At 41.7% G+C, this 17,497-nt stretch overlaps 1 protein-coding gene across 1 annotated transcript in view; it reads right to left on the bottom strand.

The window, feature by feature from the left end:
• The window catches only part of katnal2 (katanin p60 subunit A-like 2), a 78,737-nt gene that overhangs the window by 46,909 nt on the left and 14,331 nt on the right, over positions 1-17,497 (bottom strand). Inside the window, exons 3-5 of the mRNA XM_060847143.1 lie at positions 15,121-15,287; positions 4,886-4,928; positions 3,638-3,740 (exon numbers count right to left, since the gene is read on the bottom strand). Coding sequence (XP_060703126.1) covers positions 3,638-3,740; positions 4,886-4,928; positions 15,121-15,287 — 313 coding nt within the window. The remainder of the gene's footprint in view (positions 1-3,637; positions 3,741-4,885; positions 4,929-15,120; positions 15,288-17,497) is intronic.

The raw sequence follows: 17,497 nt of genomic DNA, 5'->3' as shown, positions 1-17,497 counted from the left end.
AAATGCCTTCTTCACTATCCTATCTACCTGCAACTGCACTTCCAAGGAACTTTGAACCTGCATTCTAAGGTCTCTTTGATTGGACACACTCCCCAGGATCTTAGCATTAAGTCCAAGGAACTTTGAACCTGCATTCTAAGGGTCTCTTTGATTGGACACACTCCCCAGGATCTTAGCATTAAGTGTATAAGTTCTGCCCTGATTCACCTTACCATTGTGCAACAATTCTCATTTACTAAATTTACTTCATCTGCCACTCCTCAACTCATTAGCCCATCCTATCAAGGTCCCATTGTATGATGAGGTAACCTTCTTGGCTGTCCACTACACCACTAATTTTGGTGTCACTTGCAAACTTACTAAGCATGCCTTCTATGTTCACATCCAAATCATTTAATATAAATGACAAAAAGCAGCACACCCAACACTAATCCTTATGCACACCACAGGTTACAGGCCTTCAACCACCCTTTGTCTCCTACCTTCAAGCCAGTTCTGTATCCAAATAGCTAGTTCACCCTGTATTCCATATGATCTAAGCTTCCTAACCAGTCTACCATGCAGGATCTTGCCAAATGCCTCATTGTAGTCCATATAGATCACATCCACCATTCTGTATTCATCAATCCTCTTTAGACTTCTTCAAAAACTCTATCAACTTAGTGAGACATGATTTCTCATGCACAAAATCATGTTGACTATCCCTCTTCAGTCCTTTGCTTTTCAAATACACATTAATCCTGTCCCTCAGAATCCCCTCCAACAACATGCCCACCATTGATGCCATACTCACCGGTTATAGTTCCCTGGCTTTTTCTTACAACCTTTCTTTAGAGAGTGCACGATGTTAGCCAACCTCCAGTCTTCTGGCACCTCACTGAACAATGAACAAATCTCTCAGCAAGGGGTCCAGCAATCACTTTGCTAGTTACCCACAGAGTTCTAGGGTATACCTGATCAGGTCCCAGGGATTTATCCACCTTTACACTGTTTAAGACATTCAGCATGTCCTCCTCTGTAATATGGACATTTTTCAAGATATTGCTATTTATTTCTCCAAGTTCTCTAGGCTCCTTATCCTTCTTCACAGTAAACACTGATGCAAAATACTCTGTTCTGAACAAAGAACCCAAAACATTAACTTTGACTTCTCTCTACAGATACTGCCAGATCTACTGAGCTTTTCCAGCAATTCTAATTTGTCTCTGATGCAAAATACTCATTTCGTATCTCACGCATCTCCTGTGGCTCCACACATAGGTAGCCTTACAAACTTTAAGAGGCCCTATTCTCTTCCTATGTTCTCTTTTGTCCTTAATATATTTGGATTCTCCTTAACACTATTTGCCAAAGCTATCTCATGTCATCTTTTTGCCCTCCTGATTTCCTTTTTAAGTATACTCATACTGACCTTATACTCTTCTAGAGATTCACTCAATCCCTGCTGTCTATACCTGGCATATGCTTCCTTCTTTTTCTTGACCAGAACTCAATTTCTATAGTCATCCAGCATTCCCCTCTTATAGGAACATACTCTCTCTGGACTCTGATCTTATTTTTGAAGGCTTCTCATTTTCCAGCCATTCCTTTGCCTGTTTATATCCACCACTAAGATATATAACTGTCTTCTGTGAAAAAGGTGTCAACCTGGTGAAGCTACCAAACGGGACTACTTGCATGTCAAACAGCATACACAGCAAGAGATAGACAGAGCTAAGAGGTCTCACAACAAAGATTAGATCTATGCTCTGCAAATCTGTCAAATCAAGTTGTGAATGGTGGTGGCCAATTAAGCAACTCAATGGAGGAGGAGGCTCTACAAATATCTCCAGCCTCAAATGATGGCAGAGCCCAGCACATCAGTGCAAAAGATAAGGTTGAAGCATTCACAGCAATCTTCAGTCAGATACACCGAGTGGATGATTCATCTTGGTCTCCTCCAGTGTCCCCACCAATTCAGATACCAGACTTCAGCCAATTAATTCACTCCATGTGATATTATGAAACGGTTGGTAACACTGGATACTCCACAATGTCAGAAGTGGGGATGTTCACCGATTGCTGCACAAATGTTCAACACCATTTGCAACTCCTCAGATATCAAAACAGTGCATTTTCAAATGCAACAAGATCTGGGCAATATCCAGGCTTGAACTGACAAGTGGCAAATAACAGTTATGCCACAATTGCCAAATGGACGGGCTTTGGGGAGTCAGGAGGCGAGTTACTCGCAGTATTCCTAGCCTCTGATCTCCTCACACAACTGGGTCATTGCCTGGCATTTGTCATACCCAGATAAAAGCAAGGACTGCAGACGCTGGAAACCAGAGTCTAGATTAGAGTGATGTTGGAAAAGCACAGCAGGTCAGGCAGCATCCGAGGAGCAGGAAAATTGACATTTCGGGCAAAAGCCCTTCATCAGAAATAGAGGGCTTTTCCCCCGAAACATCGATTTTCCTGCTCCTCGGATGCTGCCTGACCTGCTGTGCTTTTCCAACATCACTCTAATCTAGACTCTGGTTTCCAGCATCTGCAGTCCTTGCTTTTATCTGGGTATGACAAATGCCAGGCAATGACCATCACCAATAACAGACAATCCAAACACCACCCCTTGACATTCAATGGTATTACCATCATCAAATCCCCCATGATCAACATCCTGGGAAGGGGGGGCTTACCATTGACCAGAAACTCAACTGGGCTCAACACAGAGGTCAGAGGCTCGGAATATTTTGAGTAACTCGCCTCCTGACTCACCAAAGCCTGCCCATCTTTTGCAAACCATAAATCAGGAGCGTGATGCATTATTCACCACTTGCCTGGATGGGTGCAACTCCAACAACACTCCATTCAGGTTTGGCACTACATCTACAAGCATCCATTCCCTCCACCACTGACAGTCAGAAGCAGCAATAGTGTGTACTATTTACAAGATGCACAGCAGAAATTCACCCAAGATCCTCAGACAGCACCTTCCAAACCCATGACTACTTTCATCAAGAAGGACAAGGGCAGCAGATACATGAGAACAACCTTAAGTTTCCCTCTAAGCCACTCATTATCCTGACTTGGAAATAATTGCAATTCCTTCCCTGTCACTGGGTCAAAATCTTGGAATTCCCTCCCAAATCATATTGTGTGGCAACCCACAGCAGGTGGACTGCAATAGTTCAAGAAGGTAACTCACCACCACATTCTCAAGGGCAACTAGTGATTAGCAATAAGCACTCTCCAGTCAGCAATGCCCACATCCACAAACAAGCACACAGTCATGGGCAACTTAAGACCAAGTACAAATTAGCTACATGCTGTTAATACTTTTAACAATTCAGGAACACATGAAAACCTCATAGGAAACATAACTCTGGAAATCTCTTCTCAGAAACATTCATTTAATTTGATTCACCAAATTCATCTTGTGATGTTAGTTAACCCTTTCAGGAACTAACTGGTTTGTACAACAAATCCAAATCCAAATCCAAATCCTAAAGAGAAAGATGCGCAACACTCAACTATAGTGAACCAGTAAGGATATTCATTCTCTGGTATTGCACAGACCTCTATTTAAAAGAGATAAATCCGAATTAGGAATATTAGGGGTCACATTTCAATTTATATAACACTTGCCAGAACTGACCTGATTTTGATTTTTCTGCTCAGTTTTTTTCATTCCAGTTTTGGAACATGGACGCTGTACTGTGGAGATTTTAGGAAGCGCTTTAGAAGCACAGCTTAGTGTCCTAAATTGAAGAATGCAGCAGAAACTTCATTTAGACTAAATTTGCATTAGAGACTGTTTCAAGACTATTCTCTAATTTAAACATTAAAAATATTACATCTGTATGCACTTCTTGTCTACACAAATTACTTCCTGTTGTGATACTTCTGTTATACTCTTTTATTAAGGTTTTTCATTATAATTTCCAAATCTAGATTTATATAAATTATATGTATATACATTTTCATGACAATTGTGCTGCCATAATCACTGACTTTCTGATTCCACAGCCTTAGCTAACTAGCAGAGAGGAGGGTATCAGAAGGATTTCATGTGGTAAGAAAAATCCCAGCAAAAGATGCTGCAATTTACCTAATGGTGCCAGAGGAGCACAAAATACAACATTTTACACTTGTCCTCCTATTGATTGCCAATATGCTTCAGCCTGGCAGGGAAGCTACGGTGGGAATGTTCAAATGCTACTTTGACCCTAGTTAAAACGAATCAACATCAGAAGCTAGAGATTAGCACTTATGAGATTCCTGCCCAAACCCAGCAGCCATTTCTCTGCCTTCCAAAATCAGACCATCATCTGAGTAACAACTATTGAACAACCTATTGGTGCCTTGAAAGTAAATGCAGCATCTTGTTAATATCTACTATAACAAGTTACAAAAAAGTCATGTTTAAAAAGTAAATACCTTTAAGAAAGTATTTTACTAGATATTTCACCTTATGTGCATGTTCTAATTCTTATTACATTTAGTGGAATTAACTTTTAAAAAATAAATATTTTTGTTTTTGTTTTTTTTTTCTGTTTTGCTGCTTATGAAAGCAAATCCAGACACAATCTTCCATTAAAGAATGTTTCAATTAACTGAACATTGAGAGGTGAATATCTTGCTACAGAGAGAGGTTGCTGGGGTCAGTGATTCATGATTTAATAACTCATTGCTAACTTTACTTCAGAGTGACCATCATCCATTGAGTGGCATGTTCAGCAAAGAGATAGTGAATAAAAAGTTTCTCTATATCTTATTCCATCCTAGGAAATTAAGGTGACATTTACAATTAGAAAATAAGTTAATAAGTTCAGAAAATTGACTTTTCCATGGTGTTGGATATAACATTTCTTTTTGATGTTATATTTGGATTATTTATTTTTACCTCTTTAATTTACCTCCACTCCGTGATTGCAATTTTGAATTTTCTAAAAGCAAAATAAAGAAAGAAAGTTAAGGTAAAACAATCTCCAATCTTTTCATTTAAGCACATTGGAATGATTAAACAAATAAAATTTGTGTTGCAGACGTTTCGTCCCCTGTCTAGGTGACATCCCCAGTGCTTGGGAGCCTCCTGTGAAGCGCTTCTGTGATGTTTCCTCCAGCATTTATAGTGGTTTGTCTCTGCCGCTTCCGGTTGTCAGTTCCAGCTGTCTGCTGCAGTGGCCGGTATATGTTCTAGTTCTGGTTTTCTCTCCAGGGAATTCCTAGAGGCATGGCACTCATCCACTGATTCAATCAATGAGCACATCGACCTGGTCCGAATATATCGACCACTGCAGCGGACAGCTGAAACTGACAACCGGAAGCGGCAGAGACAAACCACTATAAATGCCAGAGGAAACATCACAGAAGCGCTTCACAGGAGGCTCCCAAGCACTGAGGATGTCACCTAGACAGGGGACGAAACGTCTGCAATACAAATTCCCAGCTTGGCGAACAGAACCACAACAATGAGCACCTGAGCTACAAATCTTCTCCCAAACTATGAAAACAAATAAAAGGTGAAAAGTATTATAAAGCTGGGCCAATTGTGGAGAAAAACTTCAAATTTTCCAAAACCCCTTTAGGCAATTATTCAGATCAGATTAACCCTGAATGGATTACAGAATACCCACTTTCTGCGCAAACTAATCTCCTAATTGCCATCTCACCCAAAAGAGATCCAACATTTTCTTGAAGGATTCTGCAAATAAGCATTCATCATACAAAATGTTCTATTGCCCAAATAGAATCATAGAGATGTACAGCATGGAAGCAGACTCTTTGGTCCAATTCGTCCATACCAACTAGATAACCTAATCTAGTCCCACCTGCCAGCACTTTAAGCACTATTTCTAAAGCATGATTTTTCTATAATGCAGGGTTGCAGAAGAATGCAACCATCGCTTTATAGAAGAACTGACTATCTGTTTTTAGACTCATTCTCGCTCTCACCATCTGTAGCAGGTATATATATCAGAACATTATTATTTTGTCGAGCAGTGCCACAACATTTAAAAAAAAATTCAATACAAATATTACCTCCTGTTCTGAAAAATCATTCTTCTTTCAGAAATGAGTAGAAAATGCTTCATACTGAAGAAAGTTATTCCATCAGTTGATAAGTACTACCACATCTGAGAAAATTGGCTTCCTTACACATCATAGAGTCATAGAGATGTATAGCACAGAAACAGATCCTTCAGTCCAACTCGTCCATGCTGACCAGATATCCCACCCAATCTAGTCCCACCTGCCAACACCTGGCCTATATCCCTCCAAACCCTTCCTATTCATACACCCATCCAGATGCCTTTTAAATGTTGCAATTGTACCAGCCTCCACCACTTCCTCCGGCAGCTCACTCCATACACACACCACCTTCCACATGAAAATGTTTCCCCATAGGTCCCTTTTAAATCTCTCCCCTCTCACCCTAAACCTGTGCCCTCTAGTTCTGGACTCCCCCACTCCAGCGAAAAGACTTTGTCTATTTACCCTATCCATGCCCCTAAACCTCTGTAAAAGATCACCTCTCAAGCATCCGACGCTCCAGGAAAAACAGCCCCATCCTATTCGGCCTCTCCCTATAGTTCAAACCCTCCAACCTTGGCAATATCCTTGTAAATCTTTCATGAATCCTTTCAAGTTTCACAACATCCTTCCTATAGGAGGGAGATTAGAATTGTACACAATATTCCAAAAGTGGCCTAATCAATGTCCTGTATAGCCGCAACATGACCTTGCAATTCCTATAATCAATGCTCTGACCCATAAAACAAAGCATATTAAATGCTTCCTTCACTATCCTGTCCCTGAGACTCCACTTTCAAAGAACTATGAATCTGCACTCCAAGGTCTCTTTGTTCAGCAACACTACCCAGGACCTTACCATTAAATGTATAAGTCCTGCCCTGATTTGCCTTTTCAAAATGCAACACCTCACATTTATCTAAGTTAAATACTATCTGCCACTCCTTAGTCCATTGGCCTATCTGATCAAAAGCTTGTTGTATTCTGAGTTAACCTTCTTCACTGTCCACTCCATCTCCAATTTTGATGTCATCTGTAAGTTTACTGATTATACCTCCTACGTTCACATCCAAATCATTTTTATAAATGAAGAAAAACAGTGGACCTAGCACCAATCCTTGTGTCATAGGCCTCCAGTCTGTAAAGCAACCCTCTGTCTTCTACATCTGTGGAAATAATACTTTAACATCCAACCCAATCTTGCCCTTATATAAAAGCAGGAACTGCTGGAGAAACTTGGCGAGTCTGACAACCTCTGAAGAGAGAAAGAGAATCAACATTTACATTGCAATCTGACAGTTTTGGAACTAGAAAGGGATTTTTAGATGTTGGCGACAAAGAGGGGAGGATGAGCAAGTGGGTGAGAGTGCTCTGACCAAAACACAAAGGGAGCGTTAATGGTGGTAAAGAAGCAATTAACATGTAAACTAGATGCAAAAGACAGGTGTGATAAGGAGAAAATGGATTCACTCAGTGAAACGTCAAGACGTAAACAAGACATGGCCAGGGAAAGACAAGGAAAATAGGACCAAGAACATGCTCTGAAGTTGCCAAACTCAGTACTGAGTCCTGAAGACTGTAAAGTACCCAAGCAGAAAGTGCTATGTTGCTGCTCCAGTTTTCATTGAGCCTCCTTGGGAACACTTTACTGGCACCAAGATGGAAATTAAGCATTGGAGCAAGTTTCCTTTACCTACCTTGTAAAAATAATCACTGTTATAACCTAAAAGTGGTTGTAGGAAAATTTCCAGATTTTCTCCACAAATAGCCAAGGTGCTTAAGTTGAAAACCCAATTGAACAAATTGGTTCTCACAATCTCAAAGTAGTGCCTTCCTTATTTTAAAAGCTTTGCTCAAATAATGCAAAGCCTTACTTTTCATATGTATGTTTAAGTATGATCAAATATGTAGCCATGGTGTTTTAGATGGAAACTTGTGCCCTTTTTTGAAACACTATCTTCATTATACAAAGCCATCAATAATTTTACAATTTTTACACAGAGTTTCCAGAAAATCTCACGACTACCTTAAATGTATAAAAAAAAACTGCAAGTCAAATTTCTAATATCCAAAAGAGTATAAATAAAATTTAGGGAATAGTCAATAAGATTACATATATCCATTATATTTTCTTCATCAATTAATAAATTTCAGACCTCTGTCTCTTTCAAAAACATGGATTCAACATTGATATTTGACAATAGGTGTGACACTGGTGAATTTAAATTCTTCAGTCCAAGGATGGCCGGTTAGCAAGCTTAGAGTTCATGGAATACGGGGAGAACTAAACATTTGGATACAGAACTGGCTCAAAGGTAGAAGACAGAAGATGGTGGTGGAGGATGATGGTCTGTTTTTCAGACTGGAGGCCTGGGACCAGTGGAGTGCCACAAGGATCAGTACTGGGTCTACTGTTCATTTATAAAAATGATTCGGATGTGAACGTAAGAGGTATAGTTAGTACGATTGCAGATGACACCAAAATTGGAGGTGTAGTGGACACAAAAAAGGTTACCTCAGATTACAATGTGATCTTGATGAGATGGGCCAATTGGCTGAGAAGTGGCAGATGGAGTTTAATTTAGATAAATGCAATGTGCTGCATTTTGGGAAAACACATTTTAGCAGGACTTATACACTTAATGGTAAGGTCCTCAGGAGTGTTGCTGAATAAAGAGACATTGAAGTGCAGGTTCATAGATCCTTGAAAGTGGAATCGCAGGTAGATAAGATAGTGAAGGTGTTTGGTATGCTTCCCTTTATTGGTCAGAGTATTAAGTACAGGGGTTGAGAGGTCATGTTGCGGATGTACAGGACATTGGTTAGGCAACTGTTGGAATATTGCATGCGATTCTGATCTCCTTCCTATCGGAAAGATGTTGTGAAACTTGAAAGGGTTCAGAAAATATTTACAAGGATGTTGCCAGGGTTGGATGATTTGAGCTATAGGGAGTGGTTGAATAGCTAGGGCTGTTTTCCCTGGAGCGTCAGATGCTGAGGGTTGACCTTATAGAGGTGTATAAAATCATAAAGGTAATGGATAGGATAAACAGACAAAGTCTTTTCCCTGGGTGGAGAGTCCAGAACCTGAGGGCATAGGTTTAGGGTCAGAGGGGAAAGATATAAAAGAGACCTAAGGGGCAATTTTTTCACACAGAGGGTGGTATGTGTATGGAATGAGCTGCCAGAGGAAGTGGTGGAGGCCAGTACAACTGCAACATTTAAGAGGCAACTGGATGGGTGTAGAAATAGGAAGGGCTTGGAGGGATATGGGCCAGGTGTTGGCAGGTGGGACTAGATTGGGTGGGATATCTGGTCAGCATGGACGCATTGGACTAAAGGATCTGTTTCTGTACTGTACATCTCTATGACTCTATGATGTGTAAAGAAGCCAATTTTCTCAGATGTGGTAGTACTTATCAACTGATGGAATAACTTTCTTCAGTATGGAGCATTTTCTACTCATATTTCTGAAAGAAGAATGATTTTCAGAACAGGAGGTAGTATTTGTATTGAATTTTTTTTTTAAATGTTGTGGCACTGCTTGACAAAATAATAATGTTCTAATATATATCTGCTACAGATAGTGAGGGCGAGAATGAGTCTAAAAACAGATAGTCAGTTCTTCTATAAAGCGATGGTTGCGTTCTTCTGCAACCCTGCATTATAGAAAAATCATGCTTTAGAAATAGCGCTTAAAGTGCTGGCTGTAATCGCATTACAGCCAACACAAATTTTAAAAGTTCGCAATGTAGTAACAGCATCCCCAACTGTTACAGCGAATCCATATTGACGAAACACATGTTATAACAGAACGTATACATTTTTTTATGTAACTGCTAGCCCTATTGTCAATATAAAATCAAAGCTGAATTTTAAAGCCAATTATTTATTTACATGTAATTTTCTGATATATTAATTCCTTATATAGGGTAACTACTTCTTAACAACTATGCTCCACACAAAGAGAGTTGCAAACACAGAGGGGAGTGAATCGCAGATAATAAGGAAATGGTGGATGAAATTATCAAATAATTTGTTTCTATCTTCACTATAGAGGATACAAAAATATTCCAATAACAGCGGGAACTCAAGAGAGGAAGGGAGAGAGGAATCCAATAAAAATTTTAGCATGGCTGCATTGATTGTTCAGGTGATTCACTATAAGAATTAGGACATCTTTTTGGGATTATACAAAATACTGGTGAGGCCACTTTTGGAGTAATTGTGTACAGTTCTGGTCGCCCTACTATAAGAAGGACATTATTAAATTGGAGAGGGTTCAGAAAAAAAATTACCAGGATGTTGCTGGGACCAGAGTGTTTAAGTTATAAGGTGGGGCTGGATAGGGTGGGAGTTTTTTAAAAATGGTGCATAAGGTTGAGGGGTGAGTTTATGGAGGTTTATAAAATCATGAGGGGCATAGATAAGGTGAAGAGCAAAGATCTTATCCCTAGGCTGGAAGACTTCAAAACTAGGGGTAATATCTTTAAGTTGAGAAGAGGAAGATTTAAAAAAAGGAAGTAAGGGCCAACTTTTTCATGCAGAGAATGGTTAGTATTTAGAATGGATAGCCAGAAGTGGTGGTTGCAGTACAGTTACAACATTTAAAAGACATTTAGACATGAATAGGAAAGGTTTCGAGGAATACGAGTAAAAACGGAGGGAAGCGAGCCCATATCTTGAAACCATGTGTAGTTTTGATTTTCTGACTTAAAAATGAATGTAAATGCATTGGTGGCTTTTCAGAGGTGATGATGCTAGATTGGACAAACGGGTCATATTTCCACTCACGTTAGGGAACTGGAGCTGGAGCTGGATGAACTTTGAATCATTCAGAAGGCTGAGGGGGGGATAGAAAGAAGTTATAGGATAAAGATAGCTGCGTGACCGTCAGGAAAGGGAAAGGGAACAGGCAGATAGTGCAGCGATTCCCTGTGGCTATTCCCATCAATAATAAGTATACCGCTTTGAATACTATTTTTCTTTGAGGGGGTACTAGGGTAAAGCCACAGCGACCAGATCTTTGTCACTGAGCCTGGCTCTATGGCTCAGATGGGAAGCAGGGAGAATAGGAGAATGATAGTAAGAGGAGATTCTGTGGTTGCGAGTGAGACCTCCAGATGGTATGTGGCCTCCTAGGTGCCAGGGATATCTCGGATCGAGTCTACAGGATTCTCAAAGGGTAGGGTGAGCAGCCAGAAGACGCAGTACACATCGGTACCAATGACATAGCTAGGAAAAAGGGAGTGGACTTGAAAAGTGAATATAGGAAGTTAGGTTGGAAGCTAAAAGGCAGGACAAGCAGAGTCTCAATCTCAGGACTGCTATGGGTTCCATGGGCTAGTAAGGCTAGGAACGGAGAGCAAGTGCAGTTGAACACATGGCTGCAGAGCTGGTGTAGGAAGGAGATATGTGGATCTTTGGGATACCTTCTGGGGAAGACGGGACCTTTACAAGGTGGATGGGTTGCACCTGAACTGGAAGGCACCAGTATCCTGGGCCGGAGGTTTGCTGGAGCTCTTTGGGAGGGTTTAAACTAGTTTGGCAGGGGGATGGAAACCAGAATCACAGATCTGAGAGTCGGGTAGCTGGTGAACAGGCAGACACAATGTGCAAAGAGTCTGTGAGGAAGGACAGACAGTTGATAGGGCAAAGTTGTAGTTAGTGTGATGGGCTGAAGTATGTCTATTTTAATGCAGGAAATATCAGGAATAAGGGTGATGAACTTAGAGCATGGATCAGTACTTGAAACCAAGATATTGTGGCTATTATGGAGACTTAGATATCACAGAGCAGGAATGGATGCTGGATGGTCCAAAGGAATAGAGAGGGAGGTAAAAAAGTTTTGGGGGTGGCATTGTTAATCAGAGATAATATTACAGCTGCAGAAAAGTGGGGGGGGGGGGGTCATTGAGGAGGGTTTGTCTACAGAGTCAGTATGGGTGTAAGTCAGAAACAGCAAAGGATCTGTCACTTTATTGGGAGTTTTGAACAGACCCCCCAATAGCAAGAGAAATATGGAAGACCAGATTGTGAAGTAGATTTTGGAAAGGTGAAGAAGTAGCAGGGTTGTTGCCATGGGTGACTTCAACTTCCCTAATATTGGATGGAACCTTCTTAGTGCAAATAGTTTGGATAGAGTAGATTTTGTCAGGTGTGTTCAGGTAGGATTCCTGACTCAGTATGTAGATAGGAGGCCATATTGGATTTGGTGCTTGGCAATGAACCAGGTCAGGTGTCAGATCTTTTGGTGGGAGCTCATTTTGGTGATAGTGATCACAACACCCTGACCTTTACTGTAGTGATGCAGAGGCATAGAAGCAGAAGGTATGGGAAAGTATTTAATTGGGGGAAGGGGAATTACAATGCTATTTGGCAGAAATTGTGGAGCAAAAATTGGGAACAGATATTCTCAGGGAAATGTACGATAGAAATGTGGAGGTTGTTTAAGGAGCACTTGCTGCGAGCGCTGGATAGGTTTGTCCCACTGAGGCAAGGAAGGGATGGTAGGGTGAAGGAACCTTGGATGACAAGAGATGTGGAACATCTAGTCAAGAGGAAGAAGGAAGCTCACTTCAGATTGAGGAAGCAAGAATTAGACACAGCTATAGTGGGTTACAAGGTAGCTAGGAAGGAACTAAACAGTGGACTTAGGAGAGCTAGAAGGGGGCATGAAAAAGCTTTAGTGGGTAGGATTAAGGCAAATCCCAAGGCGTTCTACATGTTAGGAATGAGAGGGTGGCCAGACTGAGGGTAGGGCCAGAGATAGTGAAGGGAACCTGTGCATAGAGTTGGAGAGAATGGGAAAGTCCTTAATGAATACTTTGCTTCAGTATTTACTAGTGAGAAGGACCTTGTCGTTTATGAGGACAGCATGGAACAGGCTGATATGCCTAAACAGGTTGACGTTAAGGAGGATGATGTGCTGGAAATTTGGAAAAAAAATGAGGATAGATATGTTCCTGGGCTAGACGGGATATACCCAAGGTTACTATAGGAAGCAAGGGAGAGTTTGCTGCACCTTTGGCAATGAACTTTGCATCCTCACTGTTCACTGAAGTAGTACCAGATGATTGGAGGGTGGCAAATGTTATTCCCTTGTTCAAGAAAGGAAATAGGGATAACTCTGGGAATTAGAGACAAGTCTGTGTTCCATTGGTAGTGGGCAAATTATTGGAGAGAAGTCTGAGAGACAGGATTTATGATTACTTGAGGGACAGATCATGCCTCTCAAGCCTTCTTGAATTCTTTGAGGACATGACAAAACACACTGATGAAGGTAGAGCAGTGGATGTGGCATACATGAATTTTAGCAACGTGTTTGACAAGGTGCTCCGTGGTAGGCTCATTCAGAACGTAAGGAGGCATGGAATATAGGGAAAGTTGGCTGAGTGAATACAGAATTGCCTGCAGAAGACAGAGGGTGGTAGTAGATAGAGAGTATTCAGTTCATTGAACAGTTCCACAAGGATCTGTTCTGGCAGCTCTGCTCTTTGCGATTTTTATAAATGACTTGCAAGAGGAAGTAGAAGGGTGGTTTAGTAAATTTGCCGATGATAAAAAGATTGGTGGCATTGTGGATATGTGGAAGGCTGCTGTAGGTTGCAATGGGAACTGGGCTGAGAAATGGCAGATGGAGTTCAACCTGGAAAAGTGGAAAGTGAATCATTTTGGAAGATCAAATTTGAATGCAGATTACAGTTAAAGGCAGGAGTCTTGGCAGCATGGATGAAAAGAGGGATCTTGGGATCCACATTCACAGATCCTTCAAAGTTACCCAAGTTGATAAGGTTGTTAAGAAGGCGTATGTGTGTTGGCTTTCATTAGCAGGGGGATTGAGGTTATGCTGCAACTCTATAAAGTCCTGGTTAGACCACACTTGGAATATCGTGTTCAGTTCTGGTCACCTCATTTCAGGAATGATGTGAAAGCTTTAGAGAGGGTGCAGATGAGATTTACCAGAATGCTGCCTGGACTGGATGGCATGTCTTATGAAGAAAGGTTGAGGGAGCTAGGGCTTTTCTCATTGGAGTGAAGGAGGAGGAGAGGTGACTTGATAGAAATGTACAAGATGAGGAGAGGCATAGATAGAGTGAATAGTCAGAGATTTTCGTCCCCAGGACGGAAATGGCTTTCAAAAGGGGGTGTAATTTTAAAGGTGACTGGAGGAATGTTGAGGGGAGATGTCAGACGTAGGTTCTTTACACAGAGTAGTGGGTGTGTGGAATGTACTGCAAGCAGTGGTAGAAGAGTCAGATACATTAGAGACATTTAAGTGACTCTTGGATAGGAACATGGATGATAGTAAAATGAAGGGTACATCTGTTAGTTTGATCTTAAAGTAGGATAAAAGGTCTGCACAACATCGAGGGCCAAAGGGCCTGTAGTGTGCTGTACTCTTCTGTATTCTATGTTCTTAAATTTAGAAATTTCTGGGGTGACTTGATTGGAGGAACGTACAAGATCCAGAATGGTCTTGAAAAAAGTGAGCGTACAAAGGATAGTTTTTCTCCACTCCAGAGTTGAAAAATATGGGGCTGGAAAAACACAGCAGGCCAGGCAGCATCCAAGAAGCAGGAGAATTGACGTTTTGGGTATAAAGCCCTTCTTCAGGAAGGGCTTATGCTTGAAACGTCGATTCTTCTGCTCCTTGGATGCTGCCTGTCCTACTGTGTTTTTCCAGCAACTCTGGTCTCCAGCATCTGCAGTCCTCACTTTCTCCTCCTTCTCCACTCCAGACCTAGGAGGCAGTGTTTTAAAATTTTGAGACGGAGATTAGAAATTATATCTGCAAAAGTGGTGTGAGTGTGTCTGTGTGAGAGTTTAGCATTTTTTCCAAGACAAAAGGTGGTTAGATTCTTGAATAGACAGGGGAAATCAAGAGTTATTGGGGTAGTTGGGAATATGGAATTTGAAACACAAACAAATTAGTCACAATCTTATTGAATGGTAGAGTCTATTTCTGCTCCCAGTTCACATAAAATATGGTAATTTTACATGCATACCAAAGTACTCTTTGGAATTTTGACTTTGCTGAGTAAAATGAATTAACTCTCTATATGCAGTTTTCATTTCAATAATCTGGGAGTATGTTTTACTTACCATCATCCACTGTTTTTTTAGTTAATTTTGGATACCGTTGAAATTTGACGTAATAGTAGCTTTCATACTCCATTAGGATAGTCTCCAGGTCAATATTATCACAAACTTCAAAACGTCGTAATCCTAGACTAGTTTCTTGTTCCAGAGTGTTTGCTGTATCTATATATCTATTCACATACACAGGATAGAAATGTAAAGTAAATCTCAATTGATTATATAATTCAAATAAATGTAACACTCAAAGACACTGACAGAACTGTACTATCCAAAAAGAACTTTTAGAAAAGGAAAAACAAAACATTTAAAAAAAACCTCATGATTATTCCAACTACTAACAGAAACTGAGTCGAAAAGTGTGGTGCTGAAAAAGCACAGCCAATCAGGCAGCATCTGAGGAGCAGGAGAGTTAACAATTTGAGTATAAGCTCTTCATCAGGAATGGGAGGGGAGGCAAAGTGGCTGAGCGATAAATGGGAGGGGGGTGGGGCTGGGGGGAGGTTAGCTGGGAATGTGATGCGTAGATGAAGGTGGGGAATGATGGTGATAAGTCAGAGAGGAAGGTGGAGCGGATAGGTTGGAAGGGAGATGGACAGGTAGGACAGTTCATTTGGGGAGCAGAGTGGCGCAGTGGGAGCGTGCTGGGCCCATAACCCAGAGGTCGATAAATCGAAAGCATCCTCTGCTATTATGGGCGGCACGGTGGCACAGTGGTCAGCACTGCTGCTCACAGCGCCAGAGACCCGGGTTCAATTCCTGCCTCAGGCAACAATCCGTGTGGAGTTTGCACATTCACCCCGTGCCTGTGTGGGTTTCCTCTGGGTACTCCGGTTAGGTGAACTGGCCATGCTAAATTACCCCTTCACCTAACACTATGGGCAAGTGTGGGGGAATGGGTCTGGGTGGGTTGCTCTTTGGGGGGTCGGTGTGGACTTGTTGGGCCTGTTTCCACACTGTAAGTAATCTAATCTAAAAAAAAGAGGACGGTGCCAAGTTAGAGGGTGGATCTAGGATAAGATGGGGGCAGAGGAAGTAAGGAAACTGGTGAAATCAACAGTGGTTGGATGGTGATGAGGTTGGTTCCAAGGTGGAAGGGGAGCCATTCTTCCTCCTGTGGCTAGAGTTTGGCGGTGGCCCAGGACTTGCATGTCCTTGGCAGACTGGAAGGGGGAAATTGAAATGTTCAGCCACAGGGCGCTGGGGTGATTGGTGCATGTGTCCCAGAGATACTCTCTTAATGGTCCGCAAGTTGGAGTCCTGTCTCCCTAGTGTAGGGGAGACCACATCAAGAGCAACGGACACAACAGATGACGTGCATGGAAGTACAGGTAAGTCTCTGTCAGATGTGGAGGATCCTTTGGGGCCTTGGACAAAGGTGAGGGGGAAGGTGTGGATTCGGATGTGAAAAGATCCTTTGGGGCCACACCTCTGTCCTCACTTCCGTCAAAGTCCCAAAGGATCTTTCCACACTTCAACTCCCCCTTCCACTCTGCCAAGTACATGCAAGTCCTGGGCCTCCTCCACTGCCAAACTCCGCCTTAGGACCTTCTAACAACATGGGATCAATGTTGATTTCACCAGTTTCCTCATTCCCCCTGCCCCCACCTTATCCCAGATGCAGAACCCTTTAACTCGGCACCGCCCTCTTGAACTGTTCTACTTGTCCATCTTCCTTCCCATCTATCTGCATCACCCTCCTCTCTGACCTATTACCATCACTCCTCACTTTCATCTATCTATCGCATTACAGGCTAGCTTCTCCCCAGCCCACTCCCTCCCCATTTATCTCTCAGCCCCCTTGGACCCCTCCCATTCCTGATGAAGAGCTTATGCTCGAAACGTTAACTCTCCTGCTCCTTGGATGCTGCCTGACTAGTTGTGTTTTTCCAACACCACACTTCTCGACTCTGATTTCCAGCTTCTACTGTCCTCACTTTCTTCTACTAACAAAAACTTTAAAACATCCTCTCCATAACATTTGGGACAAAAACAGTATTGAAACTTGAGTATCTTGTGCAGTTCTAGTCACATCATTACAAAATCGCACCAGGAAGGAGAAGAGGAAGTTACAAAGATAGTGCCAAGGCTGAAAAGTGCAGCTAACAGGAAAGATTGGATAGGCTGGGTTTGTTCTTCTTGGTACAAAAGGAGGCTGAGCAGACATTTGATAGAGAGGTGTAAAATTGTGAGGGGATTGGAAAGATCGGATGGGAAAGATCTATCTATCTTACGGGAGGAATCAATCGTTACGGGAGGGATGATTGACGTAAACTGAATGATAGAAATATTAAAAGGGAAGTTGATAAAAAAGAACTTTTCATCAGAGGGGGAGACACATCTGGAAATCATTGCCAGAAATGGTAACAGAAACAGATGCACT

The sequence above is a fragment of the Hemiscyllium ocellatum genome, chromosome 1, assembly GCF_020745735.1.
Source record: "Hemiscyllium ocellatum isolate sHemOce1 chromosome 1, sHemOce1.pat.X.cur, whole genome shotgun sequence".
Taxonomy (NCBI): Eukaryota; Metazoa; Chordata; class Chondrichthyes; order Orectolobiformes; family Hemiscylliidae; genus Hemiscyllium; species Hemiscyllium ocellatum.
Note: the sequence above shows the minus strand (reverse complement) of the source record. Positions and strands in the feature narration are given on the sequence as shown.